At 50.8% G+C, this 26,322-nt stretch overlaps 2 protein-coding genes across 5 annotated transcripts; both read left to right on the top strand.

The window, feature by feature from the left end:
• Window positions 1-138: 138 nt before the first annotated feature.
• Window positions 139-14,446, top strand: ALAD (aminolevulinate dehydratase). Of its 2 annotated transcripts, none has more exons than XM_003911332.4 (12): window positions 139-260; window positions 7,454-7,644; window positions 8,597-8,647; window positions 9,145-9,241; window positions 9,838-9,973; window positions 10,091-10,174; window positions 10,275-10,363; window positions 10,958-11,013; window positions 11,110-11,197; window positions 11,271-11,357; window positions 11,686-11,815; window positions 12,435-14,446. In XM_003911332.4, the coding sequence occupies exons 2-12, from the start codon at window positions 7,505-7,507 to the stop codon at window positions 12,494-12,496; spliced, it is 1,020 nt and encodes a 339-aa protein (XP_003911381.1). In that variant the 5' UTR covers window positions 139-260; window positions 7,454-7,504; the 3' UTR covers window positions 12,497-14,446. The 2 variants fall into 2 exon arrangements, with proteins under 2 accessions (XP_003911381.1, XP_003911382.1); XM_003911333.4 differs by having other exon boundaries at window positions 8,431-8,647.
• Window positions 14,447-21,630: 7,184 nt separating this feature from the next.
• HDHD3 (haloacid dehalogenase like hydrolase domain containing 3) lies at window positions 21,631-26,055 on the top strand. Of its 3 annotated transcripts, XM_017949624.3 has the most exons (3): window positions 21,647-21,758; window positions 23,929-24,001; window positions 24,947-26,055. In XM_017949624.3, the coding sequence occupies exon 3, from the start codon at window positions 25,122-25,124 to the stop codon at window positions 25,875-25,877; it is 756 nt and encodes a 251-aa protein (XP_017805113.1). In that variant the 5' UTR covers window positions 21,647-21,758; window positions 23,929-24,001; window positions 24,947-25,121; the 3' UTR covers window positions 25,878-26,055. The 3 variants fall into 3 exon arrangements, with proteins under 3 accessions (XP_009186503.1, XP_017805113.1, XP_031510272.1); XM_009188239.3 differs by lacking the exon at window positions 23,929-24,001 and having other exon boundaries at window positions 21,631-21,758; XM_031654412.1 differs by lacking the exon at window positions 21,647-21,758 and having other exon boundaries at window positions 23,343-24,001.
• Window positions 26,056-26,322: the final 267 nt, after the last annotated feature.

Below are 26,322 nucleotides of genomic sequence, written 5' to 3'. Positions count from 1 at the left end.
CCGGAGCGGGGAGGGGCGGGCCCTCCAGGCACTCGGCACACCCAATTGGCCAGGCCTCAGCGCGTGTGGGCGGGGCTGCGGCTGGAGCGGAGGAGTCTCCTGAAGAGCGCCTTCAGGGGGCGTGGCCTGGATTGTGGGGGGGCGGGCCGTGGGGGGAGCTGCTTCCGGGTGAGCCCCCCCGCCCCCCACATGGTCCCTGGGAGACTGGAGCGGGAGACAGCGGTGACAGGCGCAGCGACCGGGAGGCCTTAGGGAGGCAGGTGAGCGGGGGCTGGATGCGGGGAGATGGCGGACTTGGAGGACGGCTCCAGGGCGAGGCGGGGACTGTGGCACCAAGAGTCCCGCGTCCCCAGATTGTGCTGTGCGCCTGAAGCCCTGGCGGTGCAGCCGTGTACGGAGTCCCGTGGAGCGTTTGGTCTAGATTGTTTGGTCTAGATTGTCCCACTGCAGCCGGGGTTGGAGGCCCGGGTTCGGGGTTCCGCGCCTCTTCTCTGGGGTTTAGCCCCTCGGATACCACCGGGGCAGACTCCATCGATGCAGAGCCCGAGGTGTGGGTGGTGGTTGGTGGTTGGTGGTTGGGGGGCGGGTAGGGAGGTGAAAACACTAACAGCCGTTTTGTACTAAGCATTGCGTGCATTGATCCTTTTTTTTTTTTTTTTATTTTGAGATGGAGTTTCGCTCTTGTTGCCCAGGCTGGAGTGCAATGGCGCGATCTTGGCTCACTGCAATCTCCGCCTCCCGGGTTCAAGCGATTCTCCTGCCTCAGCCTGCCAAGTAGCTGGGATTTCAGGCATGTGCCACCATGCCGGCTAATTTTTGTATTTTTAGTAGAGACAGCGTTTCTCCTTATTGGTTAGGCTAGTGTCGGACTTCCAACCTCAGGTGATTCGCCCGCCTCGGCCTCCCAAAGTGCTGGGATTACAGGCGTGAGCCACCACGCCCGGCCTGACCCATTCATTTCTTACAACAACCCACTGAGGTCGGTTCAAGTCCCCATTACTAAACAAAGAAACGGAGGTCACACAACTAGAAAGCTACAGAACTAGGATTTGTACCCACATCTATCAGACTCCAGAGCCCACACACTTAACCATCCTGCTACCAACAGCAACCAGGTCCAGAGTCAGTTCACCCAAAGCTCTCCACAAGCCCAACATGCTGGGAAACAGATTTGATATCTATCCTTAAAGTATGGAGGTGTCATGGTGGGCACTGAGGACCGGGCTGCTGGAGACCTTCCCCCAGATCTGCCGCTGACCCACTGCTTGATCCTGGACCTGTGTCTACCCCTCTCTGAGCCCAGTTTCACCCTTGTTTCAATCAGCAAACTTTAAGAAGCCTCTTAGCCAAGATATTCTAGGATTCTGGGAATGGCAGCTTCTCCTTCTACGTCCAGATGGCTAACCCCAGAGAGGGTCAGGCTCTTCAAAACCCCAGGGCAAGGCTGGGTTCTCATTCTTCGCTTTAATCCCTGTGTCTAGCACTTCAGCAGGCCCATAGTAGATATTCAGGAAGTGTGGGTTGGCTAAATGAACACTTCGTCCCTTTTGAGAACTGCTTGACAGCCACTCTCCTGGGCCTTTGTGGGGCTTTGGATTTCTCAGTTCTGGCCACCTTCTACCTAGCTGGCTCTCCTGACTGCCTCCTCCCTGACCAGTGGCAGAGCCTGCCAGGGCTGGCAGCAGGTCCTAATCCTCTGTGCCAAGACCCACAGCCTCTGGAATCCTCAGCATAGTACAACATGCGGGGGTGGGGGGTGGTGTATGAAGCTCTGTCTCAGCCCCTCCTGGTGGCAGCGCTCAGGGCCCAACTTCAGTTACTCCCAGTTTGGGGATGTTGCCTTCCATGGGAGGAGATGCTTTCATATTAAATCTGAAACACTTATTATCCTTCACTGTCCCCTCTTCCATGAAACTACCCTTGACTCAGAGACACAGTCCCTTTCACAGCACCTGGGCCACCCCTCTACTCTGGCAGCTGGATGGTGATTATTTTGTTTTTCCTTCACCACATAACCTGCTGGAAGGCAGAGACTCCACTTCAGAAATCTTGGAAAACCCTGTGGCCCTCAAGGGTTTGAGCGCATATTCCCATCTGGTGTGGTGAAGAAGGTACAGAGCTGTACCAGGACATCTTGTTCCAACCCAGCCCCACTCCTAATAGTAATAAAATTAGCTACATGTTTACTGTGCAGCTACTTGGTGCCAGACACCTACCTCAGCCCTATCAATAATCTCCACAGCCTTGCAAGTTAGAGATATCATGCCTATTTTGTAGATTATGAAACGAACACTGAAAGGTCAATGACTTTGTCCAAAATTACACAGCAGAACATAGACCTTTGTAACTGGGACTGTCTGACCCTGAAACATAGTTCTTTCTGCACTGCCCTATACTCTGCGTCCCAGCAAAGCTAACCTGTCTGATGTGAGTGGACAGAGGTGCTGGACCTCCTGGTGGCTCGCTCCTGTCTTCAGTGTGATGATGTCACAGGAATTTAAGTTGTGGCTTGCAAGCTCACTTGATTTGGGAGAAGTGCCCTCCCAGTCTGTGAAATCCTCCCAAACTCTAAGGGCCTTTTTGCAAAGCAAAACCCATCCTGCATTTGGCGCTGCCAAGTGGAGTGGGAAACTCCACTTATTAAGCGAGTTTAATAACAACGGAATGACTCTATGGTATAGGTATCAGGGCATTGAAATAGAAGTCAGGAGCTGCAGGGTCAGTTTCTAGCTCTGTATATCATTCACTGTGATCTCCAACAAGTCCCGTTGCCTCTCTATACCCCATTTACCACATTAAAATGTAAGGGACTAAACAGGATTGGCAATTTTCAAGCTTTTAATATTTTCAGCACTGACACCCGTTTCTCAAATCAAATCTCTCTCTGAATCTTAAAATTCAAAAACAGATCAAAGTGAACTGCTATAGTGAGACTGTTCCCTTTACTCTAACCCTGCCCTGGTCTCAGGGGCTCCTAGGCAGCCCTGCCACAGGGTTTCTGCTAAGCAGGAGCCAGTAGTTCCCTCAGCTCCTAAAGGCGATGAGGAGTTGAGGCCAGTGGAATGCAGCTTTGGATTCTAGAAGCCAGAAAACAACAGAAGTTGTTTGTGGGAAGTGAATCAGAGAGATTAGCCCTCTCTTCAACATCTGACTAGACTCTAGAATGGCATTAAGCAAGTCACTAAACCACTCAGAGCCTCCGTTTCCTTATCACTAAAAGTTAGAACAATTCTTGCAATGAAATGAGATACTACTACGAAGTACCTTAGTGCTGTGCCCAGCACAGAATGAATACACTCAGTATGTTTTCCTTTTGTTTATTCTGTCTCTCCAGCGCCCAAAGCAGAAATAGTATGGGCAAAGAGACGCCTACTGAATCAGGTGTTTATCAGTATTAAGGAATACAGTGTATAAAACCCAGCATTTGGAGTCCAGAACAAATTCAAATTCTGGCTCGGTCACTAAGTAGCTATGTGGTCTTGGGCAACTGGGTTACATTTTGGTAATTCTCTCAATATTCAAAAATAGTCTCTCAGCCAAGTGCGGTGGCTCACACCTGTAATCCCAGCACTTTGGGAGGCAGAGGCTGGCGGATCACTTGAAGTCACGAGTTTGAGACCAGCCTGGCCAACATGGCGAAACCCTGTTTGTACTAAAAATACAAAAATTAGCTGGGTATGGTGGCACATACCTGAAGTCTCAGCTACTCAGGAGGCTGAGGCAGGAGAATCACTTGAACCCAGGGGGTGGAGGTTGCAGTGAGCCAAAATCGAACCACTGCACTCCAGCCTGGGTGACAGAGCCGGACTCCATCTCAATTTAAAAAAAAGAAAGAAAAGAAAAGATAAAGAAACTTCTAGCAGACATGAGAGCAAAATCAAGTAGAAAATGGGTACTCAGGACTATCTACTGAGTAATTGTCTGTCTGGAGGTTGAGACATGATTGGGGAGGCCTGGCCTGCCCCTGTATCAGGTGATGGGGCTGGCCCACCCAGGGGTGTGGCAGCAGGGCTGGCCCCTGTGTGACTTGTGATAACCCCACCCTACCAAGGAGGAAGACCAGATAAAATGGGCCCCTGAGATGGCTGTGGGGAGCCAAAGGGGCCTAAGAGACTATGGGGAGAAGGACAGCCAGTTCCTAGGCAGCCCTGCCCCACTGTTTCTGATAAGCAGGAGGCAGTTGTTCCCTCGGCCTCCTGAAAGCAATGAGGAGTTGAGGCCATGGGAATGTAGCTTTGGATTCCAGAAGTCAAGGGCCTGTTACAAAGGTGGTTTTCTGGGAAGCAAATCAGAGGGATTAGACCTGGCTTCAACATCTGACTTGACTCCAGCCTACCAAAGGATCTCCCAGTTCACCTGGGAGTTAACACACCAGGGTTCTAGTCCTCTTACTTGCTGTGTGGCTTTGGGTAAGTCCTTGCCCCTCTCTGGACTTTGAGGTCCCATTCATACAAAGTGTAGTTGGACTCAGGCCAGCCAGCCCCCATTTTTGTGGCCCTTTTCCCCCCATCCTTTGGCTATGGGATATTCTCCCGGGCACCTCCAAAAGGAAGTGTCTAAAACAGAGCTCTCCACCTCCTCTCCAAGCCCAGCTCCCCACTGCCCTCTTCCTGCCCTGTCCCTGTCTCCGCTGCCCTCCAGGTCAGGCAGGCAGGCCTAGAGCATCTACCCTGAGACATTGCCTCTTGGCTGCCTTAAGACGCCCCTTTCTTCTCTGCCCCCAGCCTCTGCATTCCTCTGCTTCCCGTCTGCTCTGCTCAGCCTGCAGGACTGATCTTCCTAAAGCCAGGTGTCAACCAGGCCACTAACCCTACCCACTGTTCAGAAATCTTCCCACAGCCTCAGCCTGGCCCCCTCTCATCCATCCCCTCCATACACACTTGCCCCGATTGCCTCCTCAGCTCCTCAGAACAGTCCACAGCCATCCTCCTTCCCCACCTTTGCCCCTTTCTTCCCTTCCTAAGGAAATGTTGGCCCCCTTCTCTCCACCAGGCTGAACCCATTCATCCTGCAAAACCAAGTTGAACCCCCTGTGATTTCGTGTTTTTTTTTTTTTTTTTTTTTTTTGAGATGGAGTCTCACACTGTCGCCCAGGCTGGAATGCAGTAGTGCACTCTCGGCTCACTGCAACCTCTGCCTCCTGAGTTCAAGTGATTCTCCTGCCTCAGCCTCCAGACTCTGACTACAGATGCATGCCACCACACCCAGCTAATTGTTTTATTTTTATTTTTATTTCTGTTTATTTATTTATTGTGAGATGGAGTTTCTCTCTTGTTGCCCATGCTGAAATGCAATGGTGCCATCTTGGCTCACTGCAATCTCTGCCTCCCAAGTTCAAACGATTCTCCTGCCTCAGCTTCTGAAGTAGCTGGGATTACAGGCATGCGCCACCACACCCGGCTAATTTTTTTTTTATTTTTAGTGGAGATGGGGTTTCACCATGCCGGTCAGGCTGGTATCAAACTCCTGACCTCAAATGATCCACCTGCCTTGGCCTCCCAAAGTGCTGGAATTACAGGCGTGAGCCACTGTGCCTGGCCTAATTTTTGTATTTTTAGTAGAGACAGGGTTTCACCAGATTGGCCAGCCTGGTCTCAAACTCCTGACCTCAAGTGATCCACCCGCCTTGGTCTCCAAAGTGCTGGGATTACAGGTGTGAGCCACCGCACCTGGCCCCTGTCTTCTTCTAATACGCCTCTTCTGACCTCCTCACTCCCACTGGAGCCATGGCTCACTTCTGGTCAGGCTCCATGCACTCAGTCAGCCCTGCCTCGCAGGACTGCAGTACCCACTCAATGAGAAATCACCCGTGAAAATGCCAGGCATGGTCTGGCACACAGTAGGTGCTCAAGAAACAAATGTTAATGCCCCAGCTTCCTTCTGTCTTGTATCCACGAATTTGGCATTTGGGGCATATTTTTGTACTTCACGTAATTAAATATTTACTGTGTGCCAAGGTCAGTGTGTGACAGAGCACTGTGGGGGAGGCAAAAATGAACCAACTCTGGACCTTGCCCTGCAGAAGCTCTGTCTACTGGCACGAGATAAGACAGGTCCACAAATAACTTATAGAAGAGAGACTGCAATCTGGACAAGAAAGCCTCAGTGGGAGAGGGAAGGAGAACCCTGTAGATTTGGGTGTGGGGAGAGCACAGCCTTTCAGGTAAAGGGACAAAGTGAGGAAAGCAAGAAGGTGTACTTGTGCTCGTGGAGCCCAGGAAACTCCTTGGGCTAGAAAAGATTTGGTGGCACTCTACACAGTGTATGTATGTGTCTGTCTGTCCATCTGACATGAATGGTACTATTTTCTCCTATTGGTGTGAATTGTACCTAACAAGAAGTCCATGTCCCAAGGTGTTAGCAGTACTTTTCTCTTTTCTTTCTTTCTTTTTTTTTTTTTTTGAATGAAGTCTTGATCTGTCGCCCAGGCTGGAGTGCAGTGGCACGATCTCGGCTCACTGCAACCTCCTCCTGGGTTCAAGTGGTTCTCCTGCCTCAGCCTCCCCAGTAGCTGGGATTACAGGCACGCACCACCACGCCCAGCTGAATTTTTTTGTATTTTGAGTAGAGGTGGGGTTTCACCATGTTGGCCAGGCTGGTCTCGATTTCCTGACCTCAAGTGATCTGCCCACCTCAGCCTCCTAAAGTGCTGGGATTACAGGCGTGAGCTACCATGCCTGGCCAACAGTACTTTTTCTAGAGGTAGAATTGCAGGGGATTTTTCTCTTTTTGCTTATCTGCACTTTTCTAAAAGTTCTGCCATGAACATGGGCATTTTTTGTGGAATAAACAAAGTTTAAATATTGGCTTCTCAACATGCCCAGCTAGAAAATTATTTTTTTGGCCAGGCACCATGGCTCACGCTTGTAATCCCAACACTTTGGGAGGCCAAGGCAGGGAGATTGCTTGAGCCCAGGAGTTCGAGACCAGCCTGGGCAGCATGGCAAGACCTCCACCTCTACAAAAAATACAAAAATTAGCTGGGTGTTATGGTGCACACCTGTAGTCCCAGCTACTTGGGAGGCTGAGCTGGGAGAAGCAGTTGAGCTCGGGAGGTCAAGGCTGCAGTGAGTCGAGATTGTACCACTGCACTCCAGCCTGGGTGACAGAGACCCTGTCTGAAAAAAAAAAAAAAAGAAAGAAAATAATTTTTTTAAAACAGTCGTTGCTTGCTCAGATGTTTACTTTAAAAGATAATAATGAACAGAAAGCAGTCATATAAAATACAAGCCCAAATTTTATATCATTAGATTCTGATTATTATGAAAGTTTCTAAAGACTTACTTTCATTTCTCAACTTACCTTGTTGACCAGCAGGGATTGGTGAACCATGCTGTGAGTAGCATTAGGCTAGAGAGAGGGGAGGCAGGAATCTGGAAGAGCTGTCTTCCAGATGTGACCATCTCCTGAGGACAGGGACCATGTCTCATGTGCTGCCCATCTCGCCCCACAGACAGAACCTGCAGCCAACAACGCCCCAGGAGCCCTTGGTTCCAACCAACTGATGCCCCTGTGCCCACTGGCCCATGCCATGCAGCCCCAGTCCGTTCTGCACAGCGGCTACTTCCACCCACTGCTTCGGGCCTGGCAGACAGCCACCACCACCCTCAATGCCTCCAACCTCATCTACCCCATCTTTGTCACGTGAGTCTCCAGGAATTGGCCAGACCTCTGCTCTGCTGGTTGGGGTTGGGGAGGGAGTGTTGACTGCAGCGGGCATCAGTATTGCTGGGGGTGGCAAAGTGAGCTGTCAGCTTGAAATTCAAGGTACTGGAAGCAGCCTACTTGGATTAAGGACAGGAATCTTAGGAACAAAACAAACTTTGAAAGAACTCATTCATCCCATTTGGAAAATTAGAAGAATAACCCTTGCCTGCCATCCTGAGCTCTTGCAATAAGACAGAAGCTGAGAAGGTGCTCTGTAGGTTGTAAAGTGCTATGTACCTGTAAGAGATGGCAATCGTGATTGTTAATGATAACGCAGACATTTACTGAGTACTTACTCTGTACCAGGTACTACGCTAAGCACCTACACACATGATCTCATTCAATTCTGAGAGCATTTGTGTGAAGAAGGAGTAGCTATCCTCTAGAACATCAGCTCCTTGAGGGTGGGGATGTTTGTCTATTTTGTTCACTTTTGTATCATCAGGGCCTAGAACAGTACTTGGCACATAATAAGTACTCAATAAATATTTGTTGAATGAATGAATTAACCACGCATGATAGACATGAAGACCTAAGTCTCCAAGAGATGATAGAACTTGGCCACGGTCACCCAGGCAGTGAGTGGCTGGGATAAGAAGCAAGGACCTGCCAAATTCAGAGTCCAAGTTCTTAACCACTTAATTCTTTCCTGTAATTACCATTCTTTTAGTACAGTTGCTACTGTTGTCACTGTTATTTTTGTTGTTCCTATTATTATTTCAGGCCCTGGGCTTGACCAGGCAGGGAAGCCAGACACTGGATCCCACCCTCCTCCCACCATCTCCACTGCCATATTTCTTCCCTGCTTCCCAACCATCCCTCTCAGTTGCCCCCTCACCACTGGCCCTTCCCACAGCCACCAATCCATATCCCACCCCCACTCTTGCAGGGATGTTCCTGATGACATACAGCCTATCGCCAGCCTCCCAGGAGTGGCCAGGTAGGAGACATGGAGTTGGGGGGCCAGGGGGTGGTGGAGGGAAAGATTCCACAGGTGGAAGTGCCGGGAGGTAAAAGCAGACCTAGGAAGTAGAAGATGCGGACAGGCAGACATCAGCTCAGTAGAGGGAAGGGTTTCCCCGGGGCCAGAGCTGTTCTACAGTGGGAGGGGCAGCCCTATAAAGTAATGTGCTACCCATCACCAGAGGCGTCGCGGCAGAGGCTGTTGCAGAAGGGATCTGAACTGCTGATGGGAGTTCAATAAGAGGGCCTTGGAGGAGCCTTCCACAGCCGAATTCCAGAAGAGCTCTGCTACTCAGGGCCTCGGTCTTCCCTCCTATTTAGTGGACGTGTCCCTGCCCCTTCCTGTCCTGGGGGCTTGAACCCTCCTGGTGCCATATGCAGCTTGGTTTCTAACAGAGGCACAGTGTGGTGGAGTCCAGAGGACCTTTGCCTGGGACCTGCCTTCCTTCAACCCCTCTACCCACCCCCACACAGGTATGGTGTGAACCGGCTGGAAGAGATGCTGAGGCCCTTGGTGGAAGAGGGCCTACGCTGTGTCTTGATCTTTGGCGTCCCCAGCAGAGTTCCCAAGGTGAAGAATCAAAGGAAGGGCTAAGAAGGGAGGTTGCGCTCACACCCATAATCCCAGCACTTTGGGAGGCCAAAGCGGTTGGATCACTTGAGCCCAGGATTTTGAGACCAGCCTGGGCAACATGGCAAAATCCCATCTTTACAAAAAAATACAAAAGTTAGCTGGGTGTGGTGGTGCGTGCCTGTAGTCCCAGCTACTCAGGAGGTGGAGAGGTGGGAGGATCACCTGAGCCCAGAAAGACAAAGCTGCAGTGAGCCAAGATCGCGCCAGTGCACTCTAGCCTGGGTGACAGAGCAAGACCATCTCCAAAAAAAACAAACCAGAAAAAGGAAGGGAGGTTGGGCGAGGGTGAGCTGAGGGTCCACACTGACCGCTTCCTTACTCCCATATGATGCTGGCCCTGGGGCCACAGGTAAATGGACATGGTCCCTGCCCTTAAGTCAGCACCCAAGTAGGGTCAGTCCTCTGTGCTTCCTTATCCAGGGGCTGTGACGATGAAGGAAGGAGAGGGCCAGGGCTGTGCTCTGTGATGGCTGCCATCCTGCCTTCCGAAGCAACATGTAACAGACACTGCTTTGTCCCTCCCCTGCCCCTAGGACGAGCGGGGTTCCGCAGCTGACTCCGAGGAGTCCCCAGCTATTGAGGCAATCCATCTGTTGAGGAAGACCTTCCCCAACCTCCTGGTGGCCTGTGACATCTGCCTATGTCCCTACACCTCCCATGGTCACTGCGGTGAGCTCCCTTCCTCCAGCCCTGCTGGCACCCACACTCCCACTGTTCACTTCTCACCAGGGTGGGGACAGGCCAGGGCCCAAAGTGCTCCCTAAAACTCAGTCATCTCTCCTGCAGGGCTCCTGAGTGAAAATGGAGCATTCCGGGCTGAGGAGAGCCGCCAGCGGCTAGCTGAGGTAGCACTGGCATATGCCAAGGCAGGTGAGTGAACCACCAGCAGGGATGGGTACCTCTGGGTCAGGGAGGTCGCAGAGTGGCTAGGAGGGTCCCAGAATTCTGAAGGCCACCCTCTGCCCCACAGGATGTCAGGTGGTAGCCCCGTCAGACATGATGGATGGACGTGTGGAAGCCATCAAGGAGGCCCTGATGGCACATGGACTTGGCAACAGGGTAAGGGCAGGGAGTGCAGCACGGGGTCGGGAGGAGAGAGTCTGCACCAGCCCTGCCCCCGTGTCTGCTAAGAATCACAGAACTGCTGGGAGCAGTGGCTCACGCCTATAATCCCAGCACTCTGGGAGGCTGTGACGGGTGGATCACTTGAGGTCAGGAGTTCAAGACCAGCCAGGTCCAACATAGTGAAACCCTGTCTCTACTAAAAACACAAAAATTAGCTGAGCGTGGTGGCAGGTGCCTGTAATCCCAGCTACTCGGGAGGCTGAGGCAGGAGAATCGCTTGAACCCAGGAGGTGGAGGTTGCAGTGAACTGAGATCATGCCACTGCACTCCAGCCTGGGCAACAGAGCTAGACTCTATCTCAAAAAAAAAAAAAAAAAAGAATCACAGAACTGAAGACAGTGCTGGATGAGGTTTTGGGGAACCATGTCAACCTCTGGGCCTCTGATGGGGAAATCAAGCCCAGCACTCCAACAGGACCAGAACACAGGCACTCTTCCTCCCAGCCTAGGTTCTTTCTCTCCCTGCCACATCACCCTGGGACACCTGGCAAGGGCCGACTAAGCCAAGATCCCCATTGTCTCCCCATAGGTATCAGTGATGAGCTACAGTGCCAAGTTTGCTTCCTGTTTCTATGGCCCTTTCCGGTGAGCAGGGGTTGGCGGGGTGGGCAGGGGTCTGCTGTTAAATCCCTGCCCATTTGGCCCAAAGCTGGAGCCCACCCGGATGACTCTGTTTTGCAGGGATGCAGCTCAGTCAAGCCCAGCTTTTGGGGACCGCCGCTGCTACCAGCTGCCCCCTGGAGCACGAGGCCTGGCCCTCCGAGCTGTGGTGAGTCACTAGGACTTGAGCCCCACCCTCAGCCCCTCCCAGACACCGCCCACACTCGACCCTCATCTCTTAGGACCGGGATGTACGGGAAGGAGCTGACGTACTCATGGTGAAGCCGGGAATGCCCTACCTGGACATCGTGCGGGAGGTAAAGGACAAGGTGAGCGCAGGTCCGAGGCAAAGGGGGCTCAGAGGGCTGGGACAGAGTTTTCCGCAGACTCTGGAATCTCAATGTTGGAAGCAGTCTGCCCTTGAGCAGAAATCCTTTCCTCCCCATCCCTGCCCAGGAACCACCATGGCCTTCTGTGTCAGGGCTTGCAGGAGCCTCAAACAGCCCTGCTTTAACAGTTCGAGTGGGCCAGGCTGCTGGCTGCAGTAACCCAGGACACGGGGCTCAAGATGGTCACAGATTGAGCAGGGGGAAGGGACGCTCCCAGAGCCACATTAACCCTCCATTTCAGCCTGTCTCCCTGTCTGCTTCCCTGCAGCACCCCGACCTCCCTCTCGCCGTGTACCATGTCTCTGGAGAGTTTGCCATGCTGTGGCACGGAGCCCAGGCTGGGGCATTTGATCTCAAGGCTGCCGTACTGGAGGCCATGACTGCCTTCCGCAGAGCAGGTAGGCAGACAGGGGTTGGGTGTTTTGACCTGTGCCACAGGGACTGATAAGCACTCTGCCTAGATCAAGGAATGAAGTCCTGAGAGCTTGGAGTCTTATTTCGGGAATTACTAGTGATCTAAACAGACACACATTGAGGAAGAGATATGGAACTGCAGCATAGAACACGACATGGTGAAGCAAGCAGAGCCCTTCATTCATTTTTGGTTGTGAGAACGTGGGCAAGCCACTTCTTAGAACCTCAGTGTCCTCACCCATAACTGGATAACTGGGGACAAGATACCTGGTGCGTGATTGTCCTGAGGATTAAATGAGGTAGTATCACTCCATAAAGGGGGCTCATTTTGTTAGAACTGTACACCAGCACAGGAAGGGAACTTGCATCTTACCTATATCCTTCACTGTGCATATTATTCTTTGGTAAACTGAGGTCCCAAGAGAGAAAATGACTTGCCCAAGAAATAGAGCTGCCCAAAGCTGGTACTCTGTCTCATGTGGTGTGCCCACAGGCTGTGCCTCTTCATGGTAGCCTTCTTCCCCGCCTGGCCTTCCCATCCCAGAAGGTGTGCTCGGAGCTGATCACCGTCCCCCGCAACTTTCCGCATCTCTCCCAACACAGGTGCTGACATCATCATCACCTACTACACACCCCAGCTGCTGCAGTGGCTGAAGAAGGAATGACGGAGACAGTGCAGGCCTGAGAACTAGAACTTGAAAACATTCCCGGGGCCTCAGAGAAGTGAAAACCAAAGTAAATCCTGCTTTTAGAACTGTACCCTCGTGCCCTCTTCCTGCTCACATGCTGGCGGGGCCCAGCAGCCCTGGGTGGTTTTGCCAGCGTGCTGACTCTTGGAACTCGCAGCTGCATCCTATGAGCTCTCCCAAGCTTCCCCGCCCCTCGCCTGGGTCAGCCATGAGGCTCACCTTTGTCACCCTCAGCTCTTTCCTCTGGTGTGGCTTCAGCTTGAAAGCAACCTGGAATCGGGGGCACAGGCTTTGGGGCATGGCTGGGAGAGAGTCTTGGAGCATTAGGGGAAGAGGAGAGCAGAGGGATCTCGGGGCCTGAGAAGCCTTGGAACGCTTCTGGCAGCAGAGCTGGGTGTGGGAATGAGGCCTAGATCGATACCCCTGGGTTAGAGTTGAAATTTGCTGCAATTCCACTGGAAGGCATTTCCCACACAGGCCAGAGGTTGCCAGGCTGCCTGAGGTCTCCTGTTCTACTCTGAACCATAAACCCAGAGAAGAATTACTCATTAAGCAGCAGAAATGCTGCCTGAGGATCAAAACTCAGAGGCAAAGAGGGAGTTCCTGACTGCTGGAGATGCCACCACCACAAATACTTTTTATTCAAGAGATACTTTTTGAGAATCTCTGCTCTGTTCCTAGGTTCAGTGCTGGGTCCTGGGAATACAGCAGGACAGACCTCAGCTTGTCTCTTCATAGAAATTATACAAAGAGAATAGGGGAGACAGCTAAGAAGAAAACAAAGAAATAAAGCAGTTACAAATTTGTGATAAGTGCTCTGAAGGAAATAAGGGGTCTGAGACAAAGAACAACAGGGCAGGGGGCCTCTCTTGAAACGGTAGTTGGGAAGGAGGCAGACATGCACCGGTGATGTGGTGAGAGGTGCTGTGAAGGAAGTCACCAGGACTTGACCTGCTTTGAAGGATCAGAAAATACTTCCCTGAAGTACTGACATTTGAGCCTAGACCTGAAGGGTGAGCCGTCAAGCTAAGACATAATTGGAGAAGAACGTTACAGGGAGAGGGAGGAGTTGTGCAAAGGCCCTGGGGCTGCTAGCTGGAGGAATGCAAGGCTAGCCTGTCTGGAGCACTGAGAGGATGGCCTGAACTGAGTGGAGACAGACCAGGACCAAACCATGCAGAGATCAAGGGCCACATTCACCTTTTCAGAGCGACTCAATCAAATTTTGCAGTTTGTAAAAGTATTTTAACAGTCCTGTGGCAAAGTGGAAATGAAAAGTCTTGATGGCATGGACTGGAGCGGGGACAGTGGGGATGGAAAAAGGGGAATGGATTGTGGATGTGTTTAGAAGGTAGATTAGATGCGAGGGATGAATCTGGCTTGATCTTCTGGGTGGCTGATGGGCCATTTACTGAGCTGGGGCAGCCTGGAAGAGGAACAGAAGCAGGGTCAGGGTGGAGGGAGAATACTAAACTTAGCTTGAGACATTTTGCAACGAGGAAGCTATATCTAGAGAGCTTATGGGACTCACCTAAGGCCACTCAACAAGTTTGTGGCAGAACTGGGTTAGAACCACCCAGAAAACAGCCAAGCTGGGATCTGAACCCATGTAGTCCAACTCCAAGGCCTCTGCCCCTAACCACTGTGCCATACCACCTCCCAATAATCAGCAGCAAAAGTATGGGTCTTACAATGTTATAGAGATACCCCTCCACTTATGTGATGGGTTTGCATCCTGATAAACCCATCATAAGTTGAAAATATGATCATAAGTCAAAAATGCATTTAACCTACCAAACATCATAGCTTAGCTTAGCTTAGCCTGCCTTAAACATGCTCAGAACACTTACATTAGCCTACAGTGGCCAAAACTATCCAACACAAAATCTATATTGTAATAAAGTTATAAAGAATTTTGAGTCAAAATTCAGTATTTGAAGTACAGTTTCTACTGAATGTCTTGTTTTATACCGTTGCAAAGTCAAAAATCGTGAGTTGAATGATCATAATTCGGCGACCATCTGCAGTTAGTTCCAGTTATAGGGGGAGACCAAGGAGACCAGGCACCTACTTGGTTGCAAGTGATGGAAATCCAGTTCAATAGTGAAGAAGGACATGATTGGTTTTCATAACTAGATTGAGATAAGGACAGGTGTGGTTGGACCCAGGGTCAAACCCCATGGAGGACTCTGTCCCTTTCTAGCTCTCATCTGTGTTTTCCCCAGCTTTATACTCAGGTGGATTTTTGCCACTTGCCAGCAACATGATCCTCAATAACTCTAGGCTTAAGTAGTCGTTAAGATTTGTAATCCCAGAGAAAGAGCCTTTCTGTCCCATCACTCACATAGCAAATCTCTGGAGGGCTCTGACTGGGCCTGTTCAGGTCACATGGTCCACTCGGTTCAGTCACTAAACAATGGGATGGGAGATGGGAGCACCAGGTAGGCCTCATTATACAGAATGCTGTCTTGGACTGAGCTTTTGCACCAGTGGCCTCCTTGGCCTGGAATGCTTTTCCCCTAAATCTATATGGCTGTCTCTCTTGTTAAGATCTCAGCTCAAAGCGTCCCTTCCTCCGAGAAACCTGACCCAACACTCAATCTAAAGTCATTCTTGTGGCTGGGTGTGGTGGCTCACACCTGAAATCCCAGCACTTTGGGAGGCCAAGGCAGGCAGATCACTTGAGGTCAGGAGTTCAAGACCAGCCTGGCCAACATGGCGAAACCCCATCTCTACTAAAACTACAAAAAATTAGCCAGGCATGGTGGCAGGTGCCTGTAATCCCAGCTACTTAGGAGGCTGAGGCAGGAGAATGGCTTGAACCCAGGACTCAGAGGTCGCAGTGAGCTGAGATTATGCCACTGCACTCCATCCTAAGCAACAGAATCAGACTCTGTCTCAAAAAAAAAAAAAAAAAGTCATTCTCCATCACTCTGTATTAATCAGGATTCAGGTTCAGTGGATGTAACAAAAGCCAAAATACTGATAACTTGAGATGAAAATTTACTTCTAAGCAATCCAGGGCTGATATGTCAGTGATATGTTGTGAGGGGGTCTCAGCTCTTGCCTTGTTCTGTCATCGTCAACACGTCTTGCCCTCCATCTCATGAATAAAGCTTGTGCTGGGCACAGTGGCTCGCACCTGTAATCCCAACACTGGGAGGCTGACATGGGTGGATCACTCGAGTCCAGAAGTTTGAGACTAGCTTGGGCAACATAAGGAAACCACGTCTCTACAAAAAATAACAAAACTATCTGGGTGTGGTAGCACATGCCTATAGTCCCAGTTACTCAGGGGGTCAAAGATGCAGTGAGTCGTGATTGAGCCCCTGCACTCTAGTATGGGAAACAGAGTGAGACCCTATTGCAAAAACAAAACAAAAAAATGGCTGGGCCAGTTCCCATCATCAGGTCCTCTTTTCAGCCAGCGGGAAGAGAAGAACAAGTGGAGGGCGTGGCCCTTCTTTATAAAGTCATGACCCAGAAGTTGCACACATCATTTCTGTCTACACACCCTTGTCTCAAATTAGTCACATGGTCATGCCCGGTTGTAAGGGAGGCTGGAAATAGTCTAGTGGGCCAGGCATATGCTCAACTAAAACTCCAGAGTTCAGTTACTAAGGAAAATGGAGAGAATGGATAGTGGGGCAAATGGCCATTTCTACCTAATGGAGGTTCTTGGGATCACAGAAACAGTGGTCAGAATATTAAAGAAAAAAGATCCTTAGAGACTATCTGGTTAAACACTCTGATTTTATAGATGGGGAGACAGACCCAGAGAGGTGACTGTCCAAAATCAGACAGCAAGCTCATCAGTGGCAGACCAAGGCTAGAATTCAGGTCTCTTAACTCCAAGCCCAGTGCTCAAAATTCGGGAAGGGGCTGGGCATGGTGGCTGACACCTGTAATCCCAGCACTTCAGGAAGCTGAAGTGGCAGGATTGCTTGAGGCCAGGAGTTCAAGACCAGCCTGGGCAACAAAGCAAGACCCCATTGCTACAAAAACATTTTTTTTTCAATTAAAAATAAAACTAGTGAAGGGATTCGTTTTAGAGGAACTTGAGCTTTATATGTATTATTTCTATTCATGTATTATATGTAACAAGGATATATTCATGTGTGGCTATGTAAATAAAAATTGAAAACTATATGAAAAGGTGTTATCTTCATTAGTGGAGAAATTCAAGTTAAAACCACAATGAGATACCACAATATATCCACAAAAATGCCTAACACTGGCTGGGCGCGGTGGCTCATGCCTGTAATCCCAGCACTTTGGGAGGCCGAGGTGGGTGGATCACGAGGTCAGGAGTTCGAGACCAGCCCAGCCAACATGGTGAAACCCCATCTCTACTAAAAGCGCACACACACAAAAAATAGCCAGGTGGGTGGTGCGCACTTGTAATCCCAGCTACTCCGAAAGTTGAGACAGGAGAATTGCTTGAACCCAGGAGGCGGAGGTTGCAGTTAGCTGAGATCATGCCACTGCACTCCAGCCTGGGCAACATAGTGAGACCACGTCTCTACTAAAAAACAAAAATAAGGCCAGGAGCGGTGGCTCAAGCCTGTAATCCCAGCACTTTGGGAGGCCGAGATGGGCGGATCACGAGGTCAGGAGATTGAGACCATCCTGGCTAACACGGTGAAACCCCGTCTCTACTAAAAATACAAAAAATTAGCCGGGCATGGTGGCAGGCACCTGTAGTCCCAGCTACTCGGGAGGCTGAGGCAGGAGAATGGCGTGAACCCGGGAGGCGGAGCTTGCAGTGAGCTGAGATCCGGCCACTGCACTCCAGCCTGGGCGACAGAGCGAGACTCCGCCTCAAAAAAATAAATAAAAATAAAAATAACATCAGCGGGGCATGGTGACACACATCTGTGGTCCCAGCTACTTGGGAGGCTGAGGCAGGAGGACTGCCTGAGTCCAGGAGGTGGAGGCTGCAGTGAGCCATGTTTGGCCTGCACTCCGGCCTGGGCTACAAAGGAAGATCCTGTCTCCAAACAAACAAACAAAAAAAATGTCTGGCTCTACTAAAGCTGAACATTTGCATATCTTATGACCCTATGATTCCACACCTAGGTATTTACCCAACAGCACCTATGTTCATCAAGAGACATGTTCAACAGTGTTCATAGCAGCATTTTATAATATATGTAATAAGGCTGGGCATGATGGCTCACGCCTGTAATCCCAGCACTTTGGGAGGCTGAGGTGGGCGGATCACTTGAGCTCCGGAGTTCAAGACCAGCCTGGCCAACATGATGAAATACCATCTCTACTAAAATACACAGATTATCCGGGCATGGTGGCAGGCACCTGTAATCCCAGCTACTTGAGAGACTGAGGCAGGAGAATTGCTTGAAACCAGGAGGTGGGAGGTTGCAGTGAGCCGAGATGGTGCCGCTGCACTCCAACCTGGGTGACAGAGTGAGAATTCATCTCCAAAAAAAAGAAAAAAGAAATGTAATAAACAAAATTGGAGATAACCCAAATGTTCATCAACAGTAAAATGTGGTCTGTTTATATAATGGAATATTAAAGGTGTGAGAATGAGTTAACCACAACTACACGTAGCAACATAAATGTATCAAATACAATTTTGAGCAAAAGCAGCAAGGCATAAAAGAGTGCATGCTATATTATTCTGTTTATATACAGTTCAAAAACAAGTAAAACGATGCAATTTGAAGTCAAGATAGTTACCTTTTGGGTGGTAAGTGACTGGGAGTGGACAGGCTGTGGGGGGTTTTTGGAAATTGTTTTTTCTTGGTCTGGGTGCTGGTTGCATGAGTATGTTCACTTTGTGAAAATTCACATTTTGAATATTGGGAGACTGAGCCCAGAGAGAAAAATAATTGAATGGAGAGCTCACAGACAGATGGCAGAGCTGGGACCAGAACCTAAGGGGTTAGGTTTCCAGTGACCTTGAAAAGTGGACAGTATCAGACATTCTTGGATTCTGTGAAATGCAGCTGAACCTCTGGTCTCCCAGTCGCCCTTCCCACCCCTACTTGTGCTTCATGCTTGTAACACAAAACCAGTTTTGCAAGTGAGTCCCCAAGTGAGTCGGGCTCTCTCTTGCAGGGCCAAAGTCTGTGACTCTGCATTTCGTGTTTCTTCCCAGGCCTGAACCCAGTGAACAGACCAACTTGGAACACAGGAGAAAGTTTTGTTTTTTTGTTTTTAAGAGTTGAAAGGAAGACAATTAGGCCAGGCGCAGTAGCTCATGCCTATAATCCTGGCACTTTGGGAGGCCAAGGCGGGTGGATCACTTGAGGTCAGGAGTTCTAGACCAGCCTGGCTACATGGTGCAACCTCGTCTCTACTAAAAATACAAAACATTACCTAGGCACAGTGGCGCACACCTGTAATCCCAGCTACTCAGGAGGCTGAGGCAGGAGAATCGCTTGAACCTGAAAGGCAGAGGTTGCAGTGACCCTAGATTGTACCACTGCACTCCAGCCTGGGTGACAGAGTGAGACTCTGTCTCAAAAAAAAAAAAAAAAGAAAAAAGAAAAAAAAGAAATGGGCTGGGCGCGGTGGCTCGTGTCTGTAATCCCAGCACTTTGGGAGGTCGAGGCAGGTGGATCACCTGAGGTCAGGAGTTCAAGATCAGCCTGGCCAACATGATTAAATCCCATCTCTACTAAAATACATAAATTATCTGGGCATGGTGGCAGGCACCTGTAATCCCAGCCACTCGGGAGGCTAAGGCAGGAGAATCACTGGAACCCGGCAGGTGGAGGTTGCAGCGAGCCGAGATGGCGCCATTGCACTTCAGCCTGGGCAACAAGAGTGAAACTCCGTCTCAAAAATGGAAGAAAGTGAGAAAGAGACAGAGAGGGAGGGAGAGGAAAGCAAGAAAAGCAAGAGAGAAAGAGAGAAAGGGAGGGATGGAGGGAGGAAGGAAGGGAGGGAGGGAGGGAGGGAGGGAGAAAGAAAGGAGAGAGGGAGGGAGGAAGAGAAAGAGGAAAGAAAGAAAATTAGATGCATGTTTGTGTGCTCCTAGAAATCTGTGTTGTAGCATAACCAAAACTGTCACCTCAGCAATCCCTGGGGAGTAAGAAAGATGGGGGTGGCGAAGCCCTTCTCTCCCTGCCCCAAGGCTGCTGCCCTTGTTCAGTAAGCAGGCTGAAGCTCCACACCCTTCTCCTTGCCAGTTCCTCACCTGGAGTACTTGTTCCTTGATCTTAACCTGACAACCTCCTTCTCACCATTCAGATCTTTGTTCCTCCCTTGACCACCTCGTCCAAAGAGATACCCTGTCACTGTTCATAAAATGATTCTGTGTTACTGCTTCCACTTCTCACTTTCTGAAATCACTTTATGTATCTACTCGATGGTTGTCTGCCCCTTCCATGTCCCATGCAGGCAGGAACCACCTTGTTTCCCACTGAATCCTCAGAGAAGGACAGGGGACACAGAGCCCACAGATGCTAGGTGTTCAGTGAATGAGGTTGGGTGGTGGGGGGCTGGCTTTTTACTTTGTACACATTTGTATTTTGCATTATTATTATTTTTTTTTGAGACAGAGTCTTGCTCTGTCACCCAGGCTGGAGTACAGTGCTATGATGTTGGCTCACTGTAACCTCCGCCTCCCAGATTTAAGTGATTCTCCCGCCTCAGCTTCCCGAGTAGCTGGGATTACAGGTGCCTGCCACCATGCCTGGCTAATTTTTGTATTTTTAGTAGAGATGGGGTTTCACCATGTTGGTCAGCTGGTCTCAAACTCCTGACCTCAGGTGATCCACCCGCCTCAGCCTCCCAAAGTGCTGGGATTACAGACGTGAGCCACCGCACCCGGCCAACATGCATTACTTTTGCAAACAAAAATAAAAGTCTTTTTTTATTCTTCAAAAGAATAAAAAAGCTCCCTGGTGGTCTAGTGGTTAGGATTCCAGGCTCTTACCACAGAGTTCTTAAAAACAAAAAGAGGCCGGGCGCAATGGCTCGCGCCTGTAATCCCAGCACTTTGGGATGCCGAGATGGGCGGATCACCTAAGGTCTGGAGTTCAAGACCAGCCTGGAAAACACGGCGAAACCCTGTCTCTACTAAAAATACAAAAATTAGTCGGGCATGGTGGCACAGGCCTGTAATCCCGGCTACTCCGGAGGCTGAGGCAGGAGAATTGCTTGAACCCAGGAGGCGGAGGTTGCAGTGAGCCGAGATCGCTCCCGTTGCACTCCAGCCTGGGGCAACAAGAGTGAAACTCTGTCTCAAAAAAAGAAAAAAAAAAAGAATAGGCCTGGTGCAGTGGCTCAGGCCTGTAATCCCAGCACTTTGGGAGGCTGAGGCGGGCAAATCAGTTGAGACCACTCTGGCCAACATGGTGAAGCCCTGTCTCTACAAAAAAAAATACAAAAATTAGTTGGGTGTGGCGGCATGCGCCTGTAATCCCAGTTACTCGGGAGACTGAGGCAGGAGAATCGCACGAACCTGGGAGGCGAGGTTGCAGTGGGTTGAGATCGCACCACTGCACTCCAGCCTGGGCGACAGAGCGAGACTCCGTCTCAAAAAAAAAAAAAAAAAAAAAGAATAGAAAAAGAAAGAATAAAAAAGCAGGTTACTGCAGTTGGATTTAACCTCACCAAGTTGGATTTAACAAGTTTCCAACTGAAAGCAATTTCCTCCAATACCAACTGGGGACCCTGAGACCAGAGAGGGGCAGGGCCTTGCCCAGGTTCACACAACACTAAGCAAGCAAGGCTGGGTCCCAGCTCCCCTCCTCCCAGTCAACCAGGTACTTCTCGGGGGTATGCGATCCAAAGGAGGCAAGGAGCGGGGTGGGGGATGGGGAGCGGGAAGAGCGCGGTGGGGAGGGAAGGTATGGCGGGCAGGGGGTGCGCAGACAGGGCAGAGAAGGTGCTGGTAACGGGGGCTGGAGAGCGCGGAAGGGTGTGCGGGCTGGGGAACCGAGAGGGAGCGGGGAGGGAATAAGGGGCGGAGCGGGTGCACAGTAACGGAAGCGCGCAGTGAAGGCGGGTGACAGGCGCAGAGAGGCGCACAGTGAGACGAAGGAGGGAGAGGGGACGGCGAGGACGACGAGAGAGGCGGCTGGAAGAGGGCGAAAGCGAGGGGACAAGGGCGGGGAAAGGGGCAAGGACAGACAGAGGCGGGTCGGGATGGGAGGGAGGGGCGGCCCGCACGATCCCCGCCCCGCCTCCTGGCGCCTGCGCGCCTTCCCCCGAGCCCGCGGGACTTGCGGCTGCGTTCTCAACCGGCTTCCTTGCAACTCAGGTAGGTCCTGGGCCGGGGAACCGGCGCCGAGCCGTGGATGCGCTACAGCGAGAAGGGGATCCAAGGGGTCGGCCGCGGCAAAGGTCCCTAGGACCCCCGCGCCAGCTCACGCTGCTAACGGCAGCTGTAGAGATTCTGCGTGAGGTTCGGGCTCCTGGACTTCGCCTTTCCCGAGCCCTGGAGGTGGGGAAGAAGGGCGAGCAGTTCATGCCTGCAGCGCAGAGCCCCAAACCCGCGCTTTTAGAACTAGAAAAAGCCAGGCCGGGCGCGGTGGCTCACGCCTGTAATTCCAGAACTTTGGGAGGCCGAGGCGGGAGGATCACGAGGTCAGGAGTTCGAGATCTGCCTTGAAGGGGTGGCCTGCCCCTCCACACCTGTGGGTGTTTCTCGTAAGGTGGAACGAGAGACTTGAGAAAAGAAATAAGACACAGAGACAAAGTATAGAGAAAGAAAAGCGGGGCCCAGGAGACCGGCGCTCAGCTTACAGAGGACCCACGCCGGCCCCGGTCTCTGAGTTCCCTTAGTATTTATTGATAATTATCTTTACCATCTTAAAGACAGGGGAGTGGCAGGACAATAGGATCAAGGAAAAAGAGGAAATCGGCAGTAAGACATATGAACAAAAACCTCTGTGATATGAATAAGTTCAAAGGAAAATCCTGTGCCTTGAGATAAACCTTTTAGCAACATTGTTTCATCCTATCACATGGGGATAAACCTTGGACAATACCTAGCTTTCCTAGGCAGAGGTCCCTGCGACCTTTGGCCGTGTAGGTGTCTCTGGGTAGTTGAGATTAAGAGAATGGTGATAACTTTTAACCAGCAAGCTACCTTCAGGCATTTGTTTAACAAAGACACATCCTGCACAGCCCAAAATCCATTAAACCTTGAGTCACCGCAACACATGTCTCTTGCAAGGACAAGGTTGGGGGTAGGGTCACAGATTAACAGCATTTCAAATACAAAACAAAATGGAGTCTCTTATGTCTACTTCTTTCTATATAGACACAGTAACAGGCTGATCTCTCTTCCTTTTCCCCACATGCCTGGCCAACATAGTGAAACCCTGTCTCTACTAAAAATACAAAAATTAGCCAGGTGTGGTGGCGGGCGCCTGTAGTCCCAGCTACTCGGGAGACTGAGAAAGGAGAATCACTTGAATCTGGGAGTCGGAGGTTGCGGTGAGCAGAGACCATGCCATTGCACTCCAACTTGGGTGACAGAGTGAGACTCTGTCTCAAAAGAAAAAAAAGAAAAAAAAAGAAAAAAAGAGCCGGCCAGGTGTGGTGACTCACGCCTGTAATCCCAGCACTTTGGGAGGCTGAGATGGGCGGATCACCTGGGGTCGGGAGTTCGAGACCAGCCTGACTAACATGGAGAAACCCCGTCTCTACTAAGAATTGAAAAAAAAAAAAAAGGAGATCGAAATCATCCTGGCTAACATGGTGAAACCCCGTCAAAAAAAAAAAAAAAAAAAATTAGCCAGGTGTGGTGGCACATGCCTGTAATACCAGCTATTGGGGAGGCTGAGGCAGGAGAATCGCTTAAACCTGGGAGGTGGAGGTTGCAGTGAGCCAAGATCGCGCCATTGCACTCCAGCCTGGGTGACAAGAGCGAAACTCCGTCTCAAAAAAAAAAAGAAAAAGCCAAGGGTCAGGAGCCAGAACCCTCTGCTCTAGTCTTAGCTGTGCCACCGTGACTCCCTGTGTGATTTGGGGGGTAAATTACTGCCCCTCACTGGGTCTCTGTCTACACACCTGCAAAATGAGAGGGTCTTTGGATGAGTCTCCTTAATTCATTTCCTAGACAAGCTTCCTCCAAGGCTTCCCCAGATTCACCAGCGATGCCCCTCCCTAAGTATCAACTTGGCTGTACTTTGAACTCTGGCCCCTCAGGTTTCAAGGGTTTGTCTGGGATCAAACAGGCCTTGTCTGGGATCAGTTCTGTCTGGGGAAAGAAGCTGCACCAGCCTCTGGATAGCAGGCTGAGTCATTTGTTTCTTGTGCCTTGAGTCAGTTCTCTCATCGGCTCTCCTCCTAGGCCAGTGTTATTACCTCCAGTAAAGATCGAAAAGTTGGGGTTCAGAGAGGGCTAGAGACAGACAGCCTGCTCTGTCCTGTCTTTTCTCCTGTGCTGGATTTTAAAAATCCAAATATATTTCATGGTACAGTGGAAGAACTGGTCAGAGAGTCTGAAGTTTGGGTTCTGGTCCTGGCTGTGCCACTGACCCACTGTGACCTTAGGTAAGTACCTGCCCCTTTCAGGCTCAGTCTACTCCGCCCAGCAGCCAGGATATTGTTCAGATGCTCTGCAAGTCCCTTTCTGTCTTTGACATCCCTAATAATGATAATAGCAATCATAATAATTGTGTCCTGACCTACAAGGTCCTGCCTGAGCTGGCCTCTGTCAACCCAAAGCACCAGACTCCTTGCCCTGCCTCAGGGCCTTTGCACTTGCTATTTCCACTGATGGGAGCACTCACCTACCTCTGCTTCTTGCACATTCATTCTTCTGATCTCCATTGAAACTTGACTTGCAGGGCCGGGAATGGTGGCTCACGCCTGTAATCCCAGTACTTTGGGTGGCCAAGGGTGGGGGATCACTTGAGTCCAGGGGTTGGAGAGCAGCCTGGGCAACATAGTGAGATCCCCACCACCCCACCCCACCCCACTGCCCTGTCTCTACAAAAAATTCAAAAGTTAGCTGGGAATGGTGGCTCCCAGCTACGAGGGGGGCTGAAGCAGGAGGACTGACTGAGCCTGGGAGATCAAGGCTGCAATGAGCCGTGCACTCCAGCCTGGGAGACAGAGAGAGAGACCGTGTCTCAAAAAAGAAATTAAAAATAAATAAAAAGAAACTTCACTTGCTTATGACATTCCCTAACTACACAGACTAGATGCATTCCCTGGATTTATATCCTTATGGTATCTATTGACTTCATTGTATTTAAGTATTTGTGTAGTTCTTTGCCTAATATCTGTATGCCTGTTCTTCAGTGCCTGTAAATGCCATAAGGGCTGGAAATCTGTCCCATATGCTAGCAGCTAGCTCAAAAAGGTGCTCAGAAATGTGTTGTGGATTCAGAGTGACTTTCCTAGGGTCACACCATTGGCAGCACCAGAATTTGAACCCAGTCTGTCTGATGTCAGGGCCTGAGCTTTCACCTTACCTGCTGTTTTTCATTCTAGGATCTTGTGCTGTGAAGACATTTCCCAAGTGCTTCATGTTAGCCAGCAAATCTGACCCACAAGGCCTGGAAAGTGGTGATTGTTAGGTTGTGCAGAGGTGGTCTTATCCAGCTCAGCGTCCCCTGGGACCCACTGTAGGACCTGAGGCAGAACTGGGGTGGACTTGGCCTCCTCCATGGCACACCGGCTGCAGATACGACTGCTGACATGGGATGTGAAGGACACGCTGCTCAAGCTCCGCCACCCCTTAGGGGAGGAGTATGCCACCAAGGCCCGGGCCCATGGGCTGGAGGTGGAGCCCTCAGCCCTGGAACAAGGCTTCAGACAGGCATACAGGGTCCAGAGCCACAGCTTCCCCAACTACGGCCTGAGCCATGGCCTCACCTCCCGCCAGTGGTGGCTGGACGTGGTCCTGCAGACCTTCCACCTGGCAGGTGTCCAGGATGCTCAGGCTGTAGCCCCCATCGCTGAACAGCTGTATGAGGACTTCAGCCGCCCCTGCACCTGGCAGGTGTTGGATGGGGCTGAGGACACCCTGAGGGAGTGCCGCTCACGGGGTCTAAGGTTGGCAGTGATCTCCAACTTTGACCAACGGCTAGAGGGCATCCTGGGGGGCCTTGGCCTGCGTGAACACTTCGACTTTGTGCTGACCTCTGAGGCTGTTGGCTGGCCCAAGCCAGACCCCCGCATTTTCCAGGAGGCCTTGCGGCTTGCTCATATGGAACCGGTAGTGACAGCCCATGTTGGGGATAATTACCTCTGCGATTACCAGGGGCCTCGGGCCGTGGGCATGCACAGCTTCCTGGTGGTTGACCCACAGGCACTGGACCCTGTAGTCAGGGATTCTGTACCTAAAGAACACATCCTCCCCTCTCTGGCCCATCTCCTGCCTGCCCTTGACTGCCTAGAGGGCTCCACCCCAGGGCTTTGAGGCCGGTGAGGGAAGTGGCTAGGCCCTAGGCCGTGGAGAAAACCCTAAACAAAGCTTGGAGACAGGGAGCCTCTTTCTCCACAGCTCTGGACTTTCCCCCTCTGCCTGCAGCCTTTGTCACCTATTCTGATAATAAAGCAGTGAGTGCTGAGCTCTCAGCCTTGCCCCACTAACCAGCTCCTAGCCTCTGCCTTCCCTCATTCTCATTCGCACCCTTTTCCACTAGGAGGCCTCTTCACATCCAACAGGATTCACAGAAGGCCCAACTAGCTTCAAAACCAGGCACTTTCAAACTTGGTTTTAGCAGCAGGGGCCTTTTGTCATGGGAGGTCTGAAACCCCATTATGCAAAACTAAAAACAAACTGAAAAACGGCTGGAGTTGAAGCAGAGGTCCTAAGGTCTCTCTTTCAGCTTCTGAAACACCCTCCCTCTGGAAGCCTGGGG

Source organism: Papio anubis, chromosome 13 (assembly GCF_008728515.1).
Source record: "Papio anubis isolate 15944 chromosome 13, Panubis1.0, whole genome shotgun sequence".
NCBI classification, from domain to species: domain Eukaryota; kingdom Metazoa; phylum Chordata; class Mammalia; order Primates; family Cercopithecidae; genus Papio; species Papio anubis.
This window is presented reverse-complemented; position numbering and strand designations above follow the sequence as displayed.